General features: G+C 53.7%; 2 protein-coding genes across 2 annotated transcripts; both read left to right on the top strand.

Annotated features, from left to right (window-relative positions):
* Positions 1-216: 216 nt before the first annotated feature.
* LOC116963178 (polyunsaturated fatty acid lipoxygenase ALOX15B-like) lies at positions 217-6,762 on the top strand. Its single transcript, XM_032998955.2, is given in 15 exon segments — positions 217-363; positions 1,348-1,527; positions 2,275-2,473; positions 2,549-2,630; positions 2,724-2,846; positions 2,983-3,086; positions 3,193-3,515; positions 3,603-3,806; positions 3,943-3,984; positions 3,986-4,030; positions 4,960-5,129; positions 5,213-5,334; positions 5,437-5,537; positions 5,828-5,998; positions 6,236-6,762. Coding segments are annotated over 15 exon segments (2,193 nt in total). The 3' UTR covers positions 6,416-6,762.
* Positions 6,763-16,228: 9,466 nt separating this feature from the next.
* Positions 16,229-17,200, top strand: LOC104362843 (olfactory receptor 14A16). Its single transcript, XM_009969208.2, has one exon. It carries the CDS (start codon positions 16,232-16,234, stop codon positions 17,198-17,200), a length of 969 nt encoding a protein of 322 aa, XP_009967510.1. The 5' UTR covers positions 16,229-16,231.
* Positions 17,201-23,843: the final 6,643 nt, after the last annotated feature.

Consider the following 23,843-nt stretch of genomic DNA (forward strand, 5'->3'; position numbering starts at 1 on the left):
CCCCCCGACTCCAGTATCTTCTCCAGGCTGGACCATCCCAGCTCCCTCAACTTGTCCTTGGAGAGACATTCAAGTCTCTTCATCATCTTGGTGGCCCTTCCCTAAGTCTAGTTTAAGGCTCTTAAGAGAAATCTGGACAGCTTTTTGGTGAAGACCCACTTGGTCAGATGAACCCCATCAGCTCCCAACAGACCCTGGCTTCTCAAAGGTAGATCCATGATCATGGAAGCCCAAACCTTGAGTATGGCACCAGCTGCTCCCATCCCTTCATCATCTTCTCTGGACTCTCTCCACTATGGCCACTTGTACTGGGAAGCCCAGCACTGGACCCAGCCCTCCAGGTGTGGCCCCACCAGCACAGAGGTGAAGGACACCCTCCTTCCACCATGAGCTGCCTTTGTGGCAAAGGCTCGTGGTTCATGGTCAACTTGGTGTCCACCACGAGCCTTTTCTATCAAGCTGCTTTCCAGCCTGGTGTCCCCATCATGTCCTGGTGCTGGGGGTTGTCCCTCCCCCGGGGCAGGACTTTGCACTTGCCCTGGTAGAACCCCATGAGGTTCCTCTCAGCCCATTTCTCCAGCCTGTTGAGGTTTCTCTGGGTGGGAGCAGGGCCCTTTGTCATCTCAGCTACTCCTCCCAGTTTGGTGTCATCTGCAACCTTGCAAACATTCAGCCAGTTGACAGCACACCTCACTGCTCATCCAGCCCATACACCAGCTTCTCTAGGAGGATCTTATGGAAGACTGTGTTGAGTCTTCCTGAAGTCCAGGTGGACAACGTCCACTGCCCCATCTTGTCTACCAGGCCAGTCATTGTATTGTAGAAGTTTATCAAGTTGGTCAAGCATGACTTCTCCCAGGTAAAGCCATGCTGACTCCTCCTGATGCTTTTCTCATCCTTCATGTGCCTGGAAATGATTCCCAGGATTAGTTGATCCACCACCTTTCTTTGGGAAGTCCCTGATGGCCCCACAAGAGCTGCTCCCCGGCATCCCCTGAGCTTTTGGGGAAGTGGGGGGCAGCGGCATGGGCAGGAATGTGGCAGGAGACAGAAAAGGCTCTGAGGAGGCAGGGGGAGATGCTGGAATGTGGCAAATGTCCCTTCCCTTGGGCCCATGGCTATCCCCGGGGCCATCTCTTGGGCAACGTCCCCGTGACCACATCCTTTGAGATTAGATATGCCAGATGCTAGACGGTAACAGTCATCTGATAAGACTTCCCTTTGAGAAGGAAGGACCAACCACCCGTCTTGTGCAACAGTCACGGGGCTTGCAGCATGCAAACCACCCAAAACGGCAGGTTTCCACCCCAAACCCCCTCAGTCCTATGCGTGGTCACTTTCTGAAAGCATCTCTTGGACATCACTGCGTGTCTGTGGTGCAGCTCGCCATGGCCTGTCTACAAGGTGAAGGTGACAACGGGTGACATCCTTGAAGCTGGGACCAGCAACTCCATCTCCATCACCTTGGTGGGCAGCTCTGGCGAGAGCCGCCAGACAACCGTCAACTCCTGGCTCCTGCCGAGGACCGTGAGTGTGGGGATGGGGATATGAGTGGTGGCATGGGCTTTCCCCGGTGTCCTGGCATGGGTTTTGCTGGAGAGGGGTGGAAAAGGGGCTGGGTCATCTCCGAGGTTTGAGGGAAATGCTGGGAAGGGGTCCTGGGAGGATGATGGGAAGGGATCTTGGGGGGAAGAAGGAAAGTGGTCATGGGGGGGGATGGAGGAAAGTGGTCTTGGGAGGATGGAGGAAAGGGGTCCTGGGAGGTGGAGGAAAGGATCTTGGGGCGGGGGGGGTGGGAAGTCGTCATGGAGGAATAGAGGAAAGAGGTCTTTGGGGGAATGGTGGGAAGGGGTCTCGGGTATAGAGGAAAAAGATCCTGAGAGGGGATGGTGGGAAAGGGTCTTGGGGCTTGGGGGGAAGAAGGAAAGTGGTCTTGGGGGGATAGAGGAAAGGAGTCCTGGGAGGCGGAGGAAAGGATCTTGGGGGGGGGGGTGGAAGTGGTCATGGATGAAAGGGGTCTTGGGGGGATGGTGGGAAGGGGTCTTGGGGTTTGGAGGATATGAGTCATGGGGGATGGAGGAAAAGCATCTGGATGGGGGGGGGGATGGAGGAATGGGGTCCTGAGGGAGGACCTCGGGGGGAATCTTAGAAGAGGATCCTTGGGGGCTGCTCTGAGCCCCCATCCCATTGGTGGGGAGCATCCATGTCCCCCAGTGCCACACTGGGGCAGCTGCCCTCCCCCCGCAAAGCCATTCCCACCCCGCCCATGCCCAGGAGAAGGAGATGACCGTGCACTGTGACCAGGACTTGGGTGCCATCGTCCTCATCCGCCTGCACAAGTGGCGGCTCTTCTTGGAGGATGCCTGGTACTGCAAGGATGTCCACGTGACATCCCCAGATGGCACCCTCTACCGCTTCCCCTGCCACCAGTGGCTGGAGGGGGTCATCACGGTGGAGGTCCGGGAGGGCTCAGGTAGGACCTATCCCATCCCCATCCTCTTCTGCTAGTTGGGGAGTCTGACCTTGACCCCTCTCTCCTCCTTTCCAGGGAAGAAGCTGGTGGACGATGAGCTGGAGTTCCTCAAGGAACATCGGCGGAAAGAGCTGAAGGCACGGCAGGAGGCTTACCGGTGAGAGCAGGGACATAGGGATGGAGGCCCACCTTGGCCACGGTGGCCTGGCCAGTGGTGATGCTGACATGTGTCTCCATGTCCCACCCGCAGGTGGAAGAGCTTTGCCGAGGGCTGGCCTCGTTGCCTCAACGTGGACTCCATCCTTGAGCTGGACTCCAACATTCAGTTTTCCTGCGTGAGGGCCAAGAACTTCAACGGTGTCCTCATCTTCCAGTAAGAAATGCCCCAAGGTTGAGGGAGGATCTGGATGATGGGAGTGAAGAGCATCGCCAGTGCCACCCTGTCCCGGGAGGCTGGCGGGGGGCCAGGGAAGGGATGCTGGGTGCTGAGATCCACCTCTGTCCTGTAGAGCAGCCTCCCACCTTCTATCAGGGTTCCTGTTGAGACCCACCTCCTGGAAGAGCCTGGATGAGATGCGCAGCATCTTCTCCCGGACGCAGGGCAGGGAGATTGGTGGGTGCCTTGTGTGTCCTCCCCCACCACCCAGGGTTTCCCAAGAAGCCCCTGGCTTGACGTGGAGGGTGGGCAGTTGGGTGCTGATGTCTGGCTACCCCCTCAGTCCCCGAGTATGTGGCCAGGCACTGGAAAGAAGATGACTTCTTTGGCTACCAGTTCCTCAACGGCAACAACCCCATCGTCATCCAGCGATGCACAGCGTTGCCGGCCAAATTCCCAGTGACGCCGGAGATGGTGGCCGGCTCTTTGGGTGGTGGCACCAACCTGGGTAAGGAGATACGAGAAGGTCGAATCTTCATCGTGGACTACGAGGTGTTGGAGGGCATCCCCGCTGGCACCATCCATGGGCGCCAGCAGCACTTGGCAGCCCCGCTCTGCCTGCTGCACCAGGGAGCCGACGGGCTCCTACGCCCCATCGCCATCCAGGTAGGGGTATCCCACCCCAAACCAGGGGACAACCCCCACCATGGTGGTGGTGGAGATGGCCCCAACCCACGTGGTTGCGTCCTGCAGCTCAGCCAAAGGCCGGGGCCCACCAGCCCCATCTTCTTGCCGAGCGACGCCGAGTGGGATTGGCTGTTGGCCAAGACCTGGGTGCGCAACGCTGACTTCTACAGCCACCAGCTCCTCACCCACCTCTTGAGGACCCACCTCTTCGGGGAGGTCTTCGCCATTGCCACCCTACGACAACTGCCCTCCTGTCACCCCCTCTTCAAGGTAAGGTCCCACCTCAGGACCACCCACTGCTCCCCACCCATCTGACCCCCCCACCCAACGCCCTCCCACCCCCCCCCCCCCCCCGGCTCCTTGGGAGGTCCCTGGTCATCTCCAAGGTCTTGGTTCCCACCACCAGCTCCTCATCCCCCACTTCCATTTCACGTTGCACATCAACACAGTTGGCCCGGACCGTCCTCATCAACCCTGGTGGCGTCATCGACAAGGTGAGCCCTGGGGACTGGGAGCACTGGGGTCTACTGGGAGCACTGGGAGGGGGCACTGGGGTCTACTGGAAGCACTGAGCGGCACTGTAGTATACTGGGGAGAGACACTGGGGAGCACAGAGGGACCTGGGAGACACTAGAAAAGATGGTGGGACTGGGGACAGTGGAGTATACTGGGACATACTGGGGGGTTACTTGCAGTACCAGTGCTCTGGGAGCACTTGGTGGCACTGGGGTACATTGGGAGCACTGGGGGGGGTTACTGAGACAATACTTGGAGTACTGGTGCCCTGAGAGGACTGGGGGGTACTGGGGTAGACTGGAAGCACTGAGAGACACTAGAGAGCATGGGGGTGGGGCTGGGGAGCACTGAGGACAGTGGGGTATACTGGGAATACTGGGAGGCGCTAGCAAGTGGGGGTTGGGGGAGGGATGAGTGTAATGGGAGCACTTAGCGGGGGCATACTGGGGGCACTGGAACGCACTGGGGGGATACCTGGAGTACTCATGCCCTGGGAGCAGTCAGGACCAAGGGGGTTATACTGGGAGCACTGGGGAGCACAGAGGGCCCTGGGGGACACTAGAGAGCATGGTGGGACTGGGGACAGTGGAGTATACTTGGACATATGGGGGGATTACTTGGAGTACTGGTACTCTGGGGGCACTGGGGTACGCTGGGAGCACTGGGGAACACTAGAGAGCGCTGGGGACAGTGGGGTACACTGGAAGCACTGGGGGGTTACTGGGGCAAGTACTTGGAGTACTGGTGCCCTGGGAGCACTGGGGGGCACTGGGGAGCATGGAAGACCCTGGGTGACACTCGAGAGCATGGCGGGGGTTGGAGCTGGGGAGTTCTGGGGCAGCCAAGGGTCGGAGGGGGACATGGTGCCTCCTGCCCTGAGCACCCATGGGTGCCCCCTCCCCACCAGGGCTCGGGGGTCACCTATGAGGGGATGCTGCTGGTTGTCCGCCGGGGCTTGGAGAAGGTCACCTACACCTCCCTCTGCCTCCCTGATGACATCCACCACCGCGGCATGGCCCACGTCCCCAACTACCACTACCGGGATGATGGGCTGAGACTCTGGGAAGCCACTGAGAGGTGGGGCGAGGGGGGTTGGGTGACAGCTGGTGGTGGCCCCATGGGTGCTCTGTGACCTCATGGATCACCTCACCCCACGGTAGCTTCGTCTCCGGAATGGTGGCCTTCTACTATGGGGAGGATGCAGCGGTGAGCGGGGATGCCGAGCTGCAGGCGTGGGTGATGGACATCTTCACCAACGGCTTCATGGGCAGGACGTCCTCAGGTACCGTGTTCCCGCACCCATGGGTGCTATGGGATGTCCCAGGGGTGGTGGTGGGGACAAGGACAGGTCCCTGATGCTCTTTCCTGTCCTCCCCACCCCCAGGTATCCCCTCCTCGCTGCAGACAGTGGCGGAGCTCAACAAGTTCCTCACCATGGTGATGTTCACCTGCTCGGCGCAACACGCAGCTGTCAACAATGGGCAGGTGGGACACGGGACCTCTGACCCCTCTGCACCCAAAAGATGTCCCCAACTGTCCCCAACCCACATTGGAGAGATGTCCCCCCTCCAACCCCTCTGTGCAGAGGGATGTCCCCATCCTGACCCGGGGTAGATAGACATGTCTCACCTCTCTTCATACTGGAGGGTTGTCCCCAGTCATCCCCTCTCCATGTTGGAAGGATGTCCTCACCCCATCTCGGGAGAAAATCCCCATCCATCCCATCCCCCTGCCCGAGGGATGTCCTCTGCTGACAGTGACCCCTCACCCTGCAGTATGACCTGGGTGCCTTCGTCCCCAACGCTCCATCTTCCATGCGCCACCCGCCGCCAGAAGAGAAGGGCAAGGTCTCCCTCCAACACTTCCTTGACACCGTGCCCGAGGTGGACACCACCGCCAACATCCTGGTGGCCCTCATCCTCCTCAGCTCCCGCCTCAAAGACGTGGTGAGTCTGGGCCCCACCATCACCACTGTGGCCTCCCCAAAATGGCAGCTCGGTGGGGCTGAGGAACCCCAAGAGATGCCCACAAGGGCATGGGTGCCTGTCACCACCTTGGGTGTCCCCAAGTGTGGTGGCCTCCATCGCTCTACAGCTACCAGGGTGCCTAGGGATGCCCAGATGGCTTGAAAGACCTCGTCCAAGTGGTTGAACCTGATGGGTCCCCACCTCTGTATCCCCCAGAGGCTGCTGGGACAGTACCCGGAGGAGCGGTTCACAGAGATAAAGCCCCGGCAACTCATCAGGTCCTTCCAAGCGCAGCTGGAGGAGATCCGGGACCACATTGAGGAGAGGAACCACCGGGCCAAGCTGAGATACAACTACATGAACCCGATGGAAACGGAGAACAGCATCTCCATCTGAGCACCCGAGTGGCCCAGCTCCCCCAGCACACTATGCTGGGGCACCTGCAGCACCCAGCTGAGCACCCCTAGTACCCACCAGCTGAGCACCCCCGGCACCCGGCACCCAGCACCCAGCTGAGCACCCTCAGCACCCCATGCCAGGGAACCCCCAGCACCCACCAACTGAGCGCCCCCAGCTCCCACCAACTGAACACCTCCAGCACCCACCGAGCACCCCAACACCCAACTGAGCACCCCCAGTACCCACCAACCCTAGCATCCCCAGAACCCAACTGAGCACCCCCAGCACCCTGTGCCCCCAACACCCCACACCTGGGCACTCCCAACACCCAGCACCCACCACCTGGGCACCCCCAGCACCCAACTGAGCACCCCCAGCACCTGCCGCCCACTAAGAACCCCCAGCACCCCAACATTCAGAACCTGGCCATTCCCAGCACCCAACTGAGCACCCCCAGCACCCACCAACTGATCGCCCCTGGAACCCTATGCCTGAGCGCCACCAGCACCAAGCACCCACCAACTCAGCACCCTCAGCACCCAGCGCGTGGGCACCCTCAGCACCCCCAGCACCCCATGCCAGGGAACCCCCAGAACCCACCATCTGAACACCCCCAGCACCCAACTAAGAACCCCCAGAACCCACCAACTCAGCACCCCAGAACCCACCATCTGAACACCCCAGCACCCACCAACTCAGCACCCCCAGCACCCACCAACTGAGCACCCCTAGCACCCATCATCTGAACACCCCCAGCACCCAACTGAGCACCCCCAGCACCCACCAACTGAGCACCCCCAGCACCCGACTCAGCACATGGTCACACCCGGCACCCAGTACCCAACTGAGCAGCCCCAGCACCCAGTGCCCCCAGGACCCAACGCCTGGACACACCCAGCACCCATCACCCCCATCACCAGGGCACCCACAGCACCGATCTCCTGAGCACCCAGCACCTCCCCCAGCCCCCGCTTCTCACCGCCACCCCTCAATAAATGACAGCTGTCAATCAAACTGTTTGCTGGGACACGCCCCCTTCCCCCCTCCCCCCTCATCTGGGGACTTCCCAGCACCCAGAGCCCCCCACTCAGAGAGGGAGCTGGGGGGGGGGCAACTGGGAGACATGAAGGGGTGCCCAGTGTCCCTCCCAGTGCTCCCAGCACCCTTCAGTGCTTTCCAGTCTTCCCAGTGCTCCCAGTGCCCTCCAAGTACTCCCAGTTCTCCCCAGTCTCCCTAGTTGCCTCCCAGTGCCCCTCAATGCTCCCAGTGCCTCCCCCAGTGCTCCTGGTGCCCCCAGTGTCCCCAGTACCTGTCCAGTGCCGTCCCAGTGCCCCCCCCCCCCCCAGTGCTCCCAGTGCCCCTGCAGTACTTCAAGTGCTCCTGGTGTCTCTCAGTGCCCTCCCAGTGCTCCCCAGTGTTTCCCAGTGCCCCGCCATGCTCCCAGCATCCCTTAGTGTTCTTTAGTCTTCCCAGTGCTCCTGGTGCCCCTCAGTGCTCATCAGTGTCCCCAGTGCCCCTCAGTGCTTCCCAGTCTCCCCAGTGCTCCCAGTGCCTTCCCAGTGCCTTCCCAGTGCTCCCCAGTGCCTTCCCAGTGCCTCCCAGTGCCCCCCAGTGCTCCCAGTACCTGTTAGTGTTCTTTAGTCTTCCCAGTGCTCCCAGGACACTCCCTCCCCCAGTGCTCCCAGGGCCCCCCAGTGCTCCCAGGGCCCCTCAGTGCCCCAAGTGCTCCCAGTGCCACCCCCTCCCCCTCTGCCCCCCCCCAGTGTCCCTCCAGTGCTCCCAGTGCCCTTCTGTGCTCCCAGAACTCTTCCCAGGCATCTCCAGGACCATTCTGGTTTCTTCTGGAGCCAGGAGGGTTCCCAGGCAGCAGCTCCCACCTCTTCTAAGGTGGCTTTGGAGAAGGTCCATGCCCAGCAGCTCCCCAGGACCTCTCCCAACCATCTCCAGGAGTGTGTTGGCCTCCTCAGGAGACAACTGAAGTCCTGGGAGCAGCCCTAGATTCCAAGGTTGTTACCAGATGTGTTTTATCCATGGTGGTGGCAGGTCCATGCCCCATATCTCCCGGGGACTCCTCCCTGACATCTCCAAGAATCTTTCGGCCTCCTCTGAAGATGGCTGAAGTCCCCAGGTAGCAGGCCCAGACTTCTCCAGGGCGTGACTTTTGTTCATGATGGAGGCAGGTCCATGCCTGGTAGCTCCCCAGAACCTCTCCCAGGCATCTCCAGGAGCATTTTGGTTTCTTCTGGAGATGGGATATTTCCCACGTAGCAGCCCCCGATTCTTCTAAGGCAACTACGTGAGCAGCTGCCATTCCTCCTCCTCCTGTTGACTCTTCACCTTCCCCCTCCTCCTGTTGACTCTTTTTCCCATTGATACTTGTTGACTCCTCCTCCTGTTGCCTCCAGTTGTCCCTTTTTGTCTCTTCCTCCTCCTCCTCCTCCTCCTTTTCTTGTTGCCTCCTCCTCCTCCTGTTGCTTGCTTGTCTTGCTTGCTTCCTTTTCCTGTATCCTCCTGTTGCCTCCTCCTTCTTCTCCTGGTTCTCCTGTTGCCTCCACTTGCTTTATGCTCCTGTTGTCTCCTCTTCCTCCTACTTCTCCTCCTATTTCCTCATCATCACCATCATCCTGTTGCCTCCTCCTCCTGTTCCTTCCTCTTCCTGTTGTCTATTGCCTACTCCTCCTGTTGTTTCCTCCTCTGGTTGCTTCCTTCTTGTCTCCTTCTCCTGTTGTGTCCTCCTGTTGCCTCCTTCTCCTCCTCTTCCTCCTCCTCCTATATCTCATGTTCCTCTTCTTCCTCCTCTTGTTTCTTATGTTTCTCCTCCTGTTTCATCTTCCTCCTGTTGCCTCCTTCTCCTCCTGTGGCCTCCTCCTGTTCCTTATGTTCTGTCTCCTCCTCTTCCTGACATTATTCCTTTACATCCTCCTCCTCCTTGTGCTGCTTATGGTCCTCCTCTTCCTTCTCCTCCTGTTCTTCATCTTTCTTCCATTTTCTCTTCCTCTTCATCATCCTTTTTCTCCCCCTCCTCCTTTGTCACCCTTCTGTTCCTGTTATTTCTCCTTCCTCCTCTTTCTCCCATTTATACTTCTGTTTGTGCCTCCAACTACTCCTCCTCTTTCTTTACCTTGTCATCTCAATCTTCTTTGTCCTTTTCCTTCTCCTCATCTTCATGTTCTTCTTTTTCATAATCCTACTCTTTCTTCTGTTCTTTCTCCTGCTCCTTCTCCTCTTCCTCCCCTTTCACCATCCATTTTTCCTCCTTATTTTCTTCCTAATCCTCTTCTTTCTCCTTTTCATCTTCTTCCTGGTCCTCCAGTTCTATCAGTTCCTCATATTGTCCCTCCTGTTAGTTTTATTTGTGATGTTCCTCTTCCTCCTTCTCCTCTTCCTGTTTCTCTTTACCCATCCTGCTGCTTCTCTTGTTTTTTCTCCCTCTCAACCTCCTCTTCCTCCTGTTCATCATGTTCTTACTCATCCTTCTCCTTGTCCTCCTCCACTACTTTTTTCTCGTCCTCTACTTCCTCCTGTTTTTTATAATCCTCCTTTTTGCTTTCCTCTGATAGTTCTTCCACCTCCTGTTCCTTTGTTGGACAAAGTATGTCCATGCCTCTCTTTTACTGGGGAGCTGTCCTGGGTTCAGTGAGTGGTGGAGATTTTTGGTGGCAGGGGAGGGGGCTATCGGGGCGGCCCCCTGTGAGAAGCTTCTCGAAGCTCCCCCAGCTCCACGTCAGCTCCACTTCTGTTTGGAATATTGAGCCAATCGGCTGCGCCTCTGCGATAACGTATTTAAGAAGGGATGTGGTGACGGGCAGTGGGACTTGTGAGGAGGAGTTGCTGCAGCTGCATGAACACCAAGGTCAGTGGGGGAACGGAGGAAGAAAGGAGGGGGGAGGTGTGCTGGAGCAGATACCCCCCTGTATCCTGTGGTGAGATGGCAGGGAGGCCCCCCCTGCCACCCATGGAGAACTAGAGTGGAGCAGACATTGATTTACGGCCTGTGGCTTCTGCTTGCCTGATCAAGGTTCTGTGCCCGAAGAAGGCTAGGGTCTTGTGGAAAAAGGCAGCCCTGCTGCTGTAATTCAGCGCTGGGAGGATTGCAGCATGCGGGGGAGTCCCACGCCGAAGCAGCTCGGGAAGGGCTGCAGCCGTGGGAGAGAATCCAGTCAGAGGAAGTTAGTGACCCATGATGGAGCAGTGTGGGGAACACTGCGGCCCATGGGAGGAACTCATGTTGGAGAAAGTTTGTGGAGGACTGTCTCCTGTGAGAGGGGGACCACGATGGAGAAGGAGGAACAAGTTCCGGACACTCCCCCCACCAAAGATAAGGGAAGTGGCGGCACTGACTGCACCCCCCATTCCCTGCCCCTGCGACCGCTGGGGGAGGAGGTAGAGATATCGGGAGCAGAGCTGAGCCCGGGAAGAAGGGAGGGGTGGGGGGAAGGTGTTCTCAAGATGTGGCAATGCTTCTCACTGTCCTACTCTGTTATGTGTTGTTAGTGTCTGTAATAAATGTATGTTCTTTTTTTCTTCCCCTAACGAGTCTGCCTTTTGCTCGTGATCATAAAGGGGAATTTTTCCCCATCCCAGTCCTATCTCGAACCCCAAGCCTGGCTCTCTGTCCCTTCTCATTGCCGGAGGGGAAGGGAGAGAGAGTGGCTGCATGGTGGTTGGCTGCCAACCAGGCCTAAACCACAACAGGAGTCCAGAACCAGACCCAGAACTCCTGATGTGGCCTCACCAGCGCTGAGTAGAGGAGAAGGATCGTTCTCCCTCAACCTGCTGGCCCTCCTGCCTAATGCACCCCAGGATACCATTTGACTTTTTTTTTTTTTCTCACAGGAAGGACATATTTCTGGCTCATGGTCAACTTGGTGTCCACCAGGTCCCCCCCTCAGGGCCTCTTCTCCCAAGCTGATTTCCAGCTGGGTGGTCCCCCTGTGTGAGGGAAATACAATTCACTCGCTGGGGAGGAAAACAGAGAATGGAGAAAGACTTGATGCTGTGCAAACACGGTTCAGCAATAGCTACAACACTGGTGTGTTGTCAGCACTGTTTTGGTTACAAATCCCAAGCTGTAGCACCGTACAGGCTGCTATGAAGAAAATTAACCCCATCCCAGCCCAAACTGGTACAATGTGCTTGGAAATAGTTTCCAGGATTCAGTGCTATATCACCTTCCCAGGGAGAGAGGTGAGTCTATAGTTCCCCGGATTTTCCTTCTTGCCCTTCTTGAAGCTAGGAGGGACATGTGATTTCTTCCAGTCTTCAGAGGACTGTATTGTGCGCACACCTGAACCGAGGCAAGAGGACTCCCACCACCTCTGGGTTTGTGGCAGGCATGGGAGGGAGCTGAGTTCCTGTGATGGAGCCACTCAACTCCTTGACCAAACTAGTGGTCGTTTGGTTCAGGTTCCAAAGGAGACAAAGCCCTAGGTGTAACCAGGCCAAGAACTTCTCTGGTTCCAATCTGTTCTCTGGAAACCCACAAAGGAACAGAGTGACCTGGTGACAACTGTTGCCTATGGGGCTTGGAAACTGGAACATCAATCATGCAATCAACACAGAAATAGCAGGTGGTTCTTCCAAGACTCATTTATCAAGGAACAAAGAATCTTGTGGGTATAAGGAGCTTCATGCTTACCTTTTCCATCGCATGAAATGTGACTATGTGTGGCTGCACAGCGGTGACATCCCCTTGAGCTGGGATGTCTCTCAAGGTTGCTCCTTGAGGCTGAGAACGGCAGATCTTTGTTAAGTGACCAATACTGCACTTAATCTTGTGTTATAGCACACTAAGATTTTGTATTGGCATGTTGGACTCGTTGTTGCATCCTTTGTGCAGTAAGGAATAGATTGAATCTTGCCATCAGAATTTAAGGTTCAGGAAAACCACTTTTGCAGATACCACTGGTGGTGGTTCTTTAAGCGTTCTAAATCACCAATCTACAACAAATTGGTGTAACCGGCAGGATTCTAAATTGGGATCCATGACAGGAGACCTTATTGCAGCCATGCAAAATATGTAGGAGGCTTATGAGACGATGAAGAGAGACTTTTACCAGGGCCTGAAATGATAGGACAAGGGGGAATGGTTTTAAAATAAATGAGAGTAGATTTATATTGGACATAAGAAGAAATTTTTTATGGTGAGGGTGATGAGGCACTGGAACAGGCTTCCCAGAGAAGCTGTGACTGTGCCCTCCCTGGAAGAGTTCAAGGTCAGGATGGACAGGGCTTGGAGCACTCTGGTCTAGTGACAGATGTCCCTGCCTACGGCACAGGGGTTGGACTAGATGATCTTTAAAGTTTCCTTCCCAACCAAAGCCATTCAATGATTCTGTGATTCTATGAGTCTATGATTCTACTTTTATCAACTTCCCTTTTCTTCGTATGGGGCAGGTGCATAGAGGCCCAGAGAGAGGAGAATAGCCAAGGGCTGAGAACAGAGGGACAGGGCAGGGCAGCCTGGTGTGGTCCTTGCCTCTGTGCCGTGGTTCAGGCAGCATCACATCGTCACTGGACCCCTTTGGGAATCCCTGGGGTGTCTGCCCCCCAGCAGCTCTAACAGGGCTCCACTTTCCTGGAAGGTTGGTTCTGCATTTGCCTGCTGAGAGGAGTTGTGTTTGGCACCCAGGCATGGCACTAGAGGCTTTTTATTTTTTTCTTTTAATGGCATTCCAATGAGAACCCTGAAATAAAGGTCTTCAGTGCAGGGATGTGGATGTGTCTTGGCTTTATAATGACTGGAGCTTTAAGGAGTAGACTGGATAGGGACCTATATCTCCTTCTGGGGCACTCCTCAGTTTGATTAGCTCAGAGAGATAATTCACAAGGCACATTCAGGTGCCCTGGTGTCGTTTTGGGTGGCCAAGGATATCCCTATTCCTCCTGTGGCCCTCAACTGATGCTCAAGAAAGATGTGGATATTCTCAAGAGTTTCTCCATCAGAGCTTGCAAGCACTTGCATGTGTCTTGGAGCACCTCGGTCATCACAAAGTATCTGTGTGTGAGCACCTGAGGCCTCGCTGACTGAAGGCAAGGGGCTCAGAGCAGTGGGTCACACGCTGGCAACTCGTTTGGGCACGTCTGAGCTAAACCAGGAGGATTCCCAGCTCCTTTGGGTCTGTGGGGTGAAAGAGGAGAGCTGAATCTCGCATCAAGCCAAGGGCTTCCTGGTCAGGATGAGACGCCTGCGTTGCCTCAGCTGAATCCCTGCCCTGCCCAAGGGGGAGCCAACCTCTTCCCTGTCCCTGTCTGTGTGTCCTTTTTGTTATGGGTCAAGAATATCAATGTCCAGAGGGGAACACTGTCACCTGTCACTGGCATCCACGCTCTGGTAGGGCAAAACATGCTGCTGGAATCAGTCTCCCTCTCCACTGTTGGCAATTACTTCAGGTGACGTTGCAGCACGGTCCCCCCATGGGTGACTCTGCATCTCAAGGGTGATGCCTTGGGCTGTTCCTCTGCTCCGGAGCTGGGATGGGCTCCTGGGATGGAGGGAGATCGTGGTAAACGGGCAGAGAGACACCTGGAGCAGCTCCTCTGCAAAGCTCAGCAGGGCTGGGGGCACTGCCTGCAGGCACCCAGGGCAGAGCAGCGAGGCAGGGAGAAGTTAAAAGCAGTCTTGGGTGGGAGGACAGAGGAAAAACCTTCAGACTCTTCACAGGGTAAGTGTCTATCTGTGGGGCAACACACAAAAGTATCCTGGAGGTATCTCCAAAAACTGGTACAATCCACAGCTTATGAGATCTGTAAGCACAACTCTCACAGTTTCTCTACTGTAGATGAGAAGGAGGTGCTCCAGGGCAGGGCTTTCCCTGCTGCACCGTCAGAAGGACAGGGCATGAGGGCTGCCTTCTCCCGGGGATGGCTGCAGGGGGGTGAAGCGGGGTGTGCACCCCGGGGTGCCCTGGGCAGGGCCCTGCACCCTAGGGGCTGTGTGCCAGGACACAGTGATCAGTCGGTCTGCTAGGAGCCTGTTGAAGTGTCTTTGATCACTGCTCTTCCCCCCCTTTTTCTGGACCCACCAGGGTTGTTCTGACCTGCCCCTCTTCACCAGCAAACGGGAACATGCGTCCACCTGCGCCCTGCAAGCAGACAGGTTTCTGTAGGGATGAACGTGCAGAGATTGAGATGAGGTCTGTGAGTGCTGAGAAGGGAAAGAGATGGGACAGGGAAACCCCTCCTGAGAGGAAAATCTCCAGGCAGCATGAACATGATCTGGGAATGTGAGGAAACTAAAACCAGGAGTGTTGTGGGAGGGAGAATTTAGAAAACTCTTTATGAGCCCCTCCAAGGGAGATGTCTTCTTCTGAGCTAGCCCCCTTGCTTCCTCTCCCACCCAGAAAAGCCTCTGCCCTCAGAGCCGGGGGGTTCAAGGTGTGAACCACCTCCCCTGCAGCCTTCCAGCAGAGCTGTGGGGCAGCTCTCCAGACCCTCGCTGTATTTCCCCATGTTTCTCCACTTCCCTGGGTTATTGTTCTTTTATTCTTGCTGTCAGGCTCCCTGGGGACGGGACCTTCAGCTGCAGAGCCCCAGACTGATCCTGTGGGTCCTTCCATGCTGGTGTGTCCACAGAAATGAGGCCTCCCAGCTTTCATTGTCTATGGGCAATGCAGTCTATGGGGCTGAGGAATTAGCTGATTTTTCCTGTAATTAAATATAATCATTAGGGCACTGGCTGTCTGCTTGGGGTGGCCTTCCAAGCGGTGAGCTGCCCTCAACCATGCAAATCTTTCCTGTAGCAACTTTGTGTTATCTGAAATCCTCCAAGTAGAAGTGTAGAGACAGAGACAAAGCGTTGGGTTGGTGACACGAGCAATATGTGTCCTTGGGTAGAAGTGGGGTGCTGAGACCTCGAGAAAAGGTGAGACATTTAGTGGTCTGCCATGGGTCCCTCTGCTCTCAGCAGTGTCTGGTGGTGTTTCAGGGTAACTTGGGAGTCCACTCCCCCTCCACCTCAGAAAGGTGCAAGCCCATGGTGTTGTGGATGAAAGTATTAACATGGTAATGATTTGACAGCAAATCAAAATTTATTAAAAACTGAGTCCTTGAGCATTAAATGGTTTAAATATGTACAAAATAATTCAGAAAAATGTGATAGTTAAAATAGTGACTTATCTACAGATTCTAAGGTGACAAGATTCACTCTAACTTACTATAAGGTGTCTTAAATCAATACATATATATATGTGCATACACAAACACAAAACATGCAAACACACACGTAGGACAAAAGTATTTGGATCCAGTAGAATGAAATATGTACCCACATACATCAATAAGCAGAGAAAGAGTAAGAGAAGCTAGCTCGAAGTAAATAGCCTGGGGGAGGTGGGTGGAATCACACTTAGCACCAAGCAGCCCAGGGGATGAGAATTGTACCACCACACAGGGTAGCTGGGAACAAGGTGGAGGGACAGACCAGCTCCCCTGACCCCAAACTGCCTTTGCCATTGCAGTTCCTTGGAATGGGGAGGTCAGATGCTGACAACACCGTCTGCGTAAGGACCATTTTCATCTGACAAAGTCAAACACCAGGACTGGCCTCTGACACTGTTCCCATGAACGCATCGCTGCAGAGCAGGGCTGACTCCTCAACAACTCAGAGGAGGCCCTGCTCCTCACAGGATACTCAGAGAGCACCACCGAGAGCTCCAGGCAGAGATCTGAAGAAAGTCTCCTGGAAAAAGAAAAGGCAGAGTGTGTAGCAAGGGGAGTATTTATGGGAAATGTTTTTGAATTTGCTCTGAGAAGTATTCCCTAACTTGATTGTGCTTTCCTCCTCCAACAATGCCCCGTGCCCTGAGGCAGGAAATGTCCAACAGCAGCTCCATCACCCAGTTCCTCCTCCTGGCATTTGCAGACAGACGGGAGCTGCAGCTCTTGCACTTCTGGCTCTTCCTGGGCATCTACCTGGCTGCCCTCCTGGGCAACGGCCTCATCATCACAGCCATCGCCTGCGACCACCACCTCCACACCCCCATGTACTTCTTCCTTCTCAACCTCTCCCTCCTTGACCTGGGCTCCGTCTCCACCACTGTCCCTAAAGCCATGGTCAATGCCCTGTGGGACACCAGGGCCATCTCCTACCAAGGCTGTGCTTCTCAGGTCTTTTTCTTTTTTGTTCTGATGTCAGCAGAGTTTTCTCTTCTCACTGTCATGGCCTATGACCGCTATGTTGCCATCTGCCAACCCCTGCACTACGGGACCCTCCTGGGCAGCAGAGCTTGTGTCCACATGGCAGCAGCTGCCTGGGGCAGTGGGTTCCTCAACGCTCTCCTGCACACTGCCAACACATTTTCAATACCTTTCTGCAAGGGCAATGCCCTGGACCAGTTCTTCTGTGAAATGCCCCAGATCCTCAAGCTCTCCTGCTCACACGCCAGCCTCAGGGATGTTGGGCTTATTGTTGTTAGTGCCTGTTTATTCTTTCTGTGTTTTGTTTTCATTGTGCTGTCTTATGTGCAGATCTTCAGGGCTGTGCTGAGGATCCCCTCTGAGCAGGGACGGCACAAAGCCTTTTCCACGTGTCTCCCTCACCTGGCCGTGGTCTCCCTGTTTCTCAGCACTGCCATGTTTGCCTACCTGAAGCCCTCCTCCATCTCATCCCCACCCCAGGACCTGGTGATGGCTGTCCTGTACTCGGTGGTGCCTCCAGCAGTGAACCCCCTCATTTACAGCATGAGGAACCAGGAGCTCAAAGATGCACTGAAGAAGCTGAAGAAACTACGGAGCTGCCGCTTTGAACTTCAGAGAGTTAAAAATTCTCCCGTCTTCCAGTAGCCTGTCTCAATGTCTCTTCAGCCAACTCCTTCATTGTATTTATATCTATTCTTTCCTTTCTCTCTGCCTCAAAGAGTTCTTGTGTGGGTGGTCCTTGTGGAGGGCAGAGCTCTGTAGCTTGCACTTTGCATTCACTTGGGGTGTGTGGTTTATGGTTTTCTGAATCACGTTTTGCTTTTGTTTGTTGGCAATGAAGGGAAACCCTTCCATGTCTGTGATCAGCCAGTTCTCTGAGGAAAGCAGGTGGGTGTTGGTGCAAAGGAGCAGTAATATCCAGCTGCACAATGTCATGGAGAAATCTGATGCCAGGAAAAGTGATGTGAGTCCCAGGTGGCTGATGGTAGAACTGGTGGGATTGGGGAGGTGAGGAGAAAAGTTGTCCATAGAGTGTTGGACCTCAAGAAGATTGCTTTTCCTACCTGCCCGGAGCTCTTTAGGTGACTGTCTAGGTCAACATGAACTGGAGAATGTTGCTGTCACCTCTTGTCTGAAAACCAAAAATGAATAAAAAATATCTTTAAATAGAAAAACTCCTTTTCCATTGTAATCTCTCCCTGTAACAACCAATTAGCTTAACAAGTCTTGGAGCCTTTAAGAAAATTACAGGAAGAGACAAAGCAAGTGAGCAGTATTTACACTGTAATGAGTCCCATGGTGTATTTGATGCTGAGTGCATGAACCTTCGATCCTGAGAGGATCAAATCTGTGCAAATTGCTCCAGAAGGTAAAGTCAGAAGCAAACGCTGAAGTTTCTTGAAGTATTAATGGGTCCCACTGAGGGACATTACCAACACAGCTTCCCTGTGGACTCATTGAAACAGAAAATTGGAGGCAGTGATGACAGGCAGGTGAAGGAAAAGTGTTGACTGATGCTGAGAAAAGGGCCTTGATGTGTTCCATCAAGCCAAACACCGATCCCTGACCCCCAGCCCCTCAGAAGGGAGATCCTGTCCCTCAAGTGTGGCTCAGGGCTCTTCCTAGCGTGGGGGGCTGTGGGGTGTGCAACGTCAATGGAGGGACAATGAGACGACACCTCCTGGCATCTCTAGGGTTTACAAAGAGGTAACAAGGCTCCAGTGTCATGAGGACAATTGTGTCCTCATAGGTGAAGGAGACAAGTGCCATAGGCAAGGAGGTGAAGGTCTCTGTGTCCTGCTGGGCCCTTTTGCCTTGCCAGTGCCCTCAGCCACCTCCACCTTGGGCTGTCCTATGCTGTCCCATGCCTCATCTGTTCCATGCAGGCTGAAGACACCCATCTCTTTCCCACCTTGCCCTCACCCTGTCATGTCCCTTCTGTACAGATGTCTCTCCTTGAAAGACAAAGCCATGAGGCTCCCTCTGGGCGACTGGTTGCACCACAGCACTATCCTTTGAGTGACATTTTCTTCTCCTCGTGTCTGGTACAGACATCCCAAGATGCACTTTGTCGCTTTGTCCAGCTTCATTCCACTACAGGGAGATTCTCTGTCATCTCTAAAACCACTCTTCAAGAAGTCACAGGCTGCCCCAAGCCCCCACGTCATGAAGGAGCCAAGGTCTTGCAGGATCTGCACACAGGTCATGTGCTTCAGGCCCTGAACCCCGTCTTGTCATATCTCCTCTGGATCCTCTCCAGTTCTTCTCCATTCTTCCAGCAAAAGGAGCTGTAAGAGATGCCTTGTAACTCCCCGAAAACAAGGACTGAGAGAAGCAACCTTGAGGGAAGCATCAACAAGGGTGAGAGATGAGACTTGGTAAAGATAAGGGTTGGGGAGGAAGTGGAGGCCCTCTGAGCCGAGAAATGTCTCAAACACTTGCAAGTGATAGAACTCTAGTCACCGGGTGAATAATGTGGATTCTAGAGCTGATTAGGCGGCCTGATTAGCACAGTGTGGAGCTGGAAGAGGGAGTCTTGTGAAGGCAGGAAGGCCCTGCTCTGGTGCAGCTTGTAAAGTTTCAAGGGCCATCTGTCTGGTGAGTGACCTTTGCCTCATGATCCGCAAAATGCATGTTAAAGTTGACCCCATTGCATACGCTAATGAAGATTCACAAGATCATGATAATTACATCATCCCATAAAGCACCTTACCCCTCCCCATACATGTGTTATGTCGGTATGTGGGTCACCCAGGAGGAGGGACCCACAGAAAGTGTGTATAAATTGACGGGGGGCGAGGAGAAAAGAGGTGAAGAAGACAGATGCATCCTTGAACCCTTGTCGAAGGGACCAACACAGGAGCTGGGACCAGTGATCTCTATTTCTACCTCTTTATTTCTCTTCTTTTTTTTTTTTTTTTCCCCTTTTTTCCTTATTATCATTATGTAACACAAAGCATACCATATCACTTGCTATAATTTGTTATATACTTAGCCAATTATTGTGTATCTCATTAATACACTGTGGGAAATTGTCCTGGGTTTGAGTGAGTGGTGGGATGTTTGGGTTCCCCTCACTGAAGAACCCCATTGCCTGCCCCTGCGCCGCTGCGGGGAGGAGGTAGAGATATCAGGAGCAGAGCTGAGCCTGGGAAGAAGGGAGGGGTGGGGGGAAGGTGTTCTCAAGATGTGGCAATGCTTCTCACTGTCCTACTCTGTTAAGTGTTATTAGTGTCTGTAATAAATCTATGGCCTTTTTTCCTTCCCCTAACGAGTATGCCTTTTGCCTATGACCATAATGGGTGATTTGCCCCTCCTGTCCCTATCTTGAATCCCAAGCCTGGCTTATTTTTCCCTTCTCATCACTGTGGGGGAAGGGAGGAAGAGTGAGCAGCTGTGTGGTGCCCAGTTGCCCTCCGAGCACAAACCACGACAGAAATTAATAAATGTCTATGTATGAGCTTTGAGACCTGTCTCACCGTTGTCCAATCCGTTGGGGATTTATGAATCTAAGTCACTTGTCTCCCTTGTCTGAGCGGGTTGTGACAGGAGCCCCACACCAGAACATACTACACCAGATTTGATCACAACCATGCTGAATCAAGGGAAGGAGGTAACTCCCCTGGCCTTGTACGTAGTTGGTCTTATTCATGGTGAGCATGCTCCACTGGCTCCCGTGGCATCCCCAGTAGTGTCCATGGCCTTCTCCTCAGGGTCACTCCTCAGGCAGTCAGGTCCCACCTTGCCCTGGTGCCTGGGGTTATTGTGCCCCTCACACAGGACTGGGCACTTCTTGAAAAACGTAATGAGGTTTTTCTGTTGGCCAAATCTCAGAGTTTCTCAAGGTCCTCATGGACTGAAACTTTGTGGCGTCAACTGGTAAGATGTGTGTGTAGGTGGCTCATGCTGCCCAGCGATGTCTCTAACAAGATGACAGTGCAGGGAATTGCAGGACATGTCAGATGATAGAAGGAGGTACTAGTTTAATGGACTTGCTGACCAAGGCAGGTGTTCCCATGGCCACCATCCCAGAAACACCCAGCAAAGGCACTAGGCAAGAAATTGCCAGGGCTGGTGGGTAGAGGGGAAATAGGTGGGCTGCTTGTGTGGGAGGATTTGAGGAAGACCAAAGGGAAGAACCTGGAAGGGAGAAAAGAGGGAAAGGAAAAAGAGGAGGTAAAGCAAAGGTTGGGATGAAGGAGTGTTTGGGGAGCACCTGAATCTGAGGAGGGAAATCATCAATAACCTCCTGATTTTTTAGAGAAGGTTTTAGGGATGCCAAGGTCCACCTTAATTTCAGTCTGAAAATTTAATCTGAATGTGGAAGGCATCAAGAAAATGTTCAACAATGATGCTAGCAGCAAGAGAAAGACTAGGGAAAATGTGACTGCTGTTAGATGGGGCAGGGACCCTGGTGACAGAGGACACAAGAAGAGCCAAGATACTCAATGCCTTCTTCATCTCTGTCTTTACTGGTGAGACCAGCCTTCAGGAATCCCCTGCCGCCGAGAATAGAGGGAAAGCCTAGAGCAAGGAAGACTTACCCTTGGTGCAGGAATCACAGGTTAGGGAACATGTTAAAAAGAAATGGACATACATATGTCCATGGGACATGAGGGGATGTGCTCATGAGCATTGAGGGAGCTGGCTGATGTCATTGTAAGGCCACTTGAAATAATATTTTGTCATCATTTGAGCCTAATCAGCAGCTAAATGCCACGCAGCTGCTCCCCCACCCTCCCCACCTGGGACCAGGGAGGGAATCGGAGGGGCAAAGGGAGACTCGCGGGCTGAGATAAAAACAGTTTAATGAGAGTAATAAAATAATACGGTGACAGTATACACGGGTAATGTACAATACAGCTGCTCACCACCCGCCGACCGACACCCGTCCTGCTCCCAGCCAGCGATCCCGAACACGAAGGTGCCGTGGCAACACTCCCGGAAGTGAGAGCCCGCGCCTTCCCGCCCACTCCTTCCTTTATATGGTGAGCACAATGTCACATGACATGGAAAATTGGCCAATCTGGGCCCAGAACTTCAGCTGTGCTCCCCCTGCCCCCACACACAGGCAAGGGCTCTCGGGCCTGGGGAGCCTCTGGGGTCTCAGTGTGCTGCAGCACTCCTCCAGCTACCAAGTGAACATGAACTCTATTCCAGCCTGAACCAGGACATATTTGAAAGTTCCTGGTGATTGGGAGAGGTTGATATTTCATCCCATTCTAGTCAACCTTTCATTGATGTCCCAGAGAAGGGGACCAAGGGCATCCTGAGCTAGTTTGTTGCTGATAGAAAGCTGAGATGAGTGGCTGATACACCAGATGGTCACACTGCCACTCAGGGAGACCTGGGCAGTCTGGAGAACTGGACAAAGAGGAACTTCATGAAGTTCAACAAAGAAAAACACAAAGTTTTTTATCATAAGCAAGAATAACCCCATGGACCCACTCAGTCTGGGGAGCAACTGGCTGCAAATCAGCTTTGGAGAAGAGGAGTGGGGGTCCTTGTGGACAACAAGCTGACCATGAGCCAACAGTGCGTCTGTGTGGCCAAGCAGGTCTACAGCATCCTGGGCTGCATTTGGAAAAGGAGGTCAGGAGAGGTGATCCTTCCTTTCTCGTCAGCCCTGGTATGGCCACATCTGAAGTACGGTGGTCAGTGGTGGGCTTCTGACTGGAGGAGAGGCATGGGGCTACTGGAATAAGTCCAGTGAAGGGCAACAAAGGCGATGGAGGCACATGAGCATCCTCCAGAGGAGAGGCTGAGAGAGCTCAGATTGTTTGGGCTGGAGATGGCTCACAAGGACCTTATCAATATTGATCAATACCTGATGGGAAGGAGTTCTGGGTTTATGTAGCAGGGTTCTGGTAGCAGACAGGCTGCAGGGGTGGCCCCTGTGAGAAGACATCAAGAGTTGCCTTCATTTTGGACAGAACCAGTTCCAGACAGATCCAAGATGGACCTGCCACTGGCCAAAGCTGAGCCCATCAGTGATGATGGTGGCACCTCTGTGATAACCTGGTTAAGAAAGGGCAAGTTTGGTGGAGTGGTGTAAGAAAACGTCAGAAACAATCCTGCAGACACCAAGGTCAGATAAGCAGAAGCATGGGGACTACATACGGCAAGTAAGGTGATGCATAACATAACTGTAAAAATGAAAGCCACAATTCTAGGAGCCAATCGATCAACATTATAGCAGGGCGAACAGTTGGCATTATAACAAACAGCTGATAAACAGTAATGAATGCTTATAACAAATTTGGTAGAGCTCACAGATCAAATCTGTTGTTATCTCAACCCTGCCAGCCCCACATTGGGCACCAAAAGGACTGTTGTGGTTTGAGCCTGGTTGTCAGCCAACCACCCCACAGCTGCTCATCCATCCTCCCCCCCTACCTGGGAATGGGGGAGGGAATTGGAGGGATAAAGGGAGACTCATAGGTTGAGATAGAAACAGTTTAATAATGGTAATAAAATTAAAACAATGACAGTAATAGAAAATATAAACGAGCAATGCACAATGTAATTGCTCACCACCTGCTGACCAACACCCAGCCCTTTCCTGTCTAGTGATCTCGAAATACCAAGATCCTGCAATCGCAATCCTGGAAGTGAGAGAGAGAGTGAGCCTCTTCCTGACCACGCCTCCTCTATATAATGATCGTGACATTACATGATATGGAATATTTCATTGGCCAATTTCGGTCTGGTGCTGTGTCCATGCTCCCTCCCTGTTTCTTGTGCACTTGCGCATGGGCAGGACATGGGGAGTTGGAGAGTCCTTGAAATCTCAGTAGCAGCTGAAAACATCAGTGTGCTATCAGCATTCTTCTCATACCAAACCCAATGCTGAATCCAAAACACAGCAATATTCTAGTTACCAAAAAGAAACATTAATTCTATTCCAGCCCAAACCAGGACAGTATCCACCCCCTATTCCATGCTATTTATGTTATGATCAAATTCCAGATTTCCTAATACATTCTAATTAATAATTTTATTTTTTCCTGGTCTTAGGCATGTGCACACAGATATCATTCCCTCAGTCTGTGGACCACCACTGCAGAATATATTGTGAGTTCATTTGGTCCATAACTTTGTGTTCTATCTGTCCTAACATTCCCTTAAGTCAGGAGGAGCGATGCTCAGTCGGTAGGGTGCGGGTGACCTTGGACCTGGCGGGACAATGGCATGCAGTCCTTGTTACAGTTGGAGCTGGTGGCTGATGTATCTGATGTTGTCTGTATTCACAGCCTGCCAAAGTCGCTGGGCATCAGTTGCTGAAACC

This window comes from Tyto alba, unplaced genomic scaffold, assembly GCF_018691265.1.
Source record: "Tyto alba isolate M040663 unplaced genomic scaffold, T.alba_DEE_v4.0 Super-Scaffold_24, whole genome shotgun sequence".
Classification (NCBI taxonomy): Eukaryota; Metazoa; Chordata; class Aves; order Strigiformes; family Tytonidae; genus Tyto; species Tyto alba.

Bases quoted from the DNA above. Each gene is read 5' to 3' on its own strand.
- LOC104362843 (XM_009969208.2), top strand. From the start codon at position 16,232: ATGTCCAACAGCAGCTCCATCACCCAGTTCCTCCTCCTGGCATTTGCA.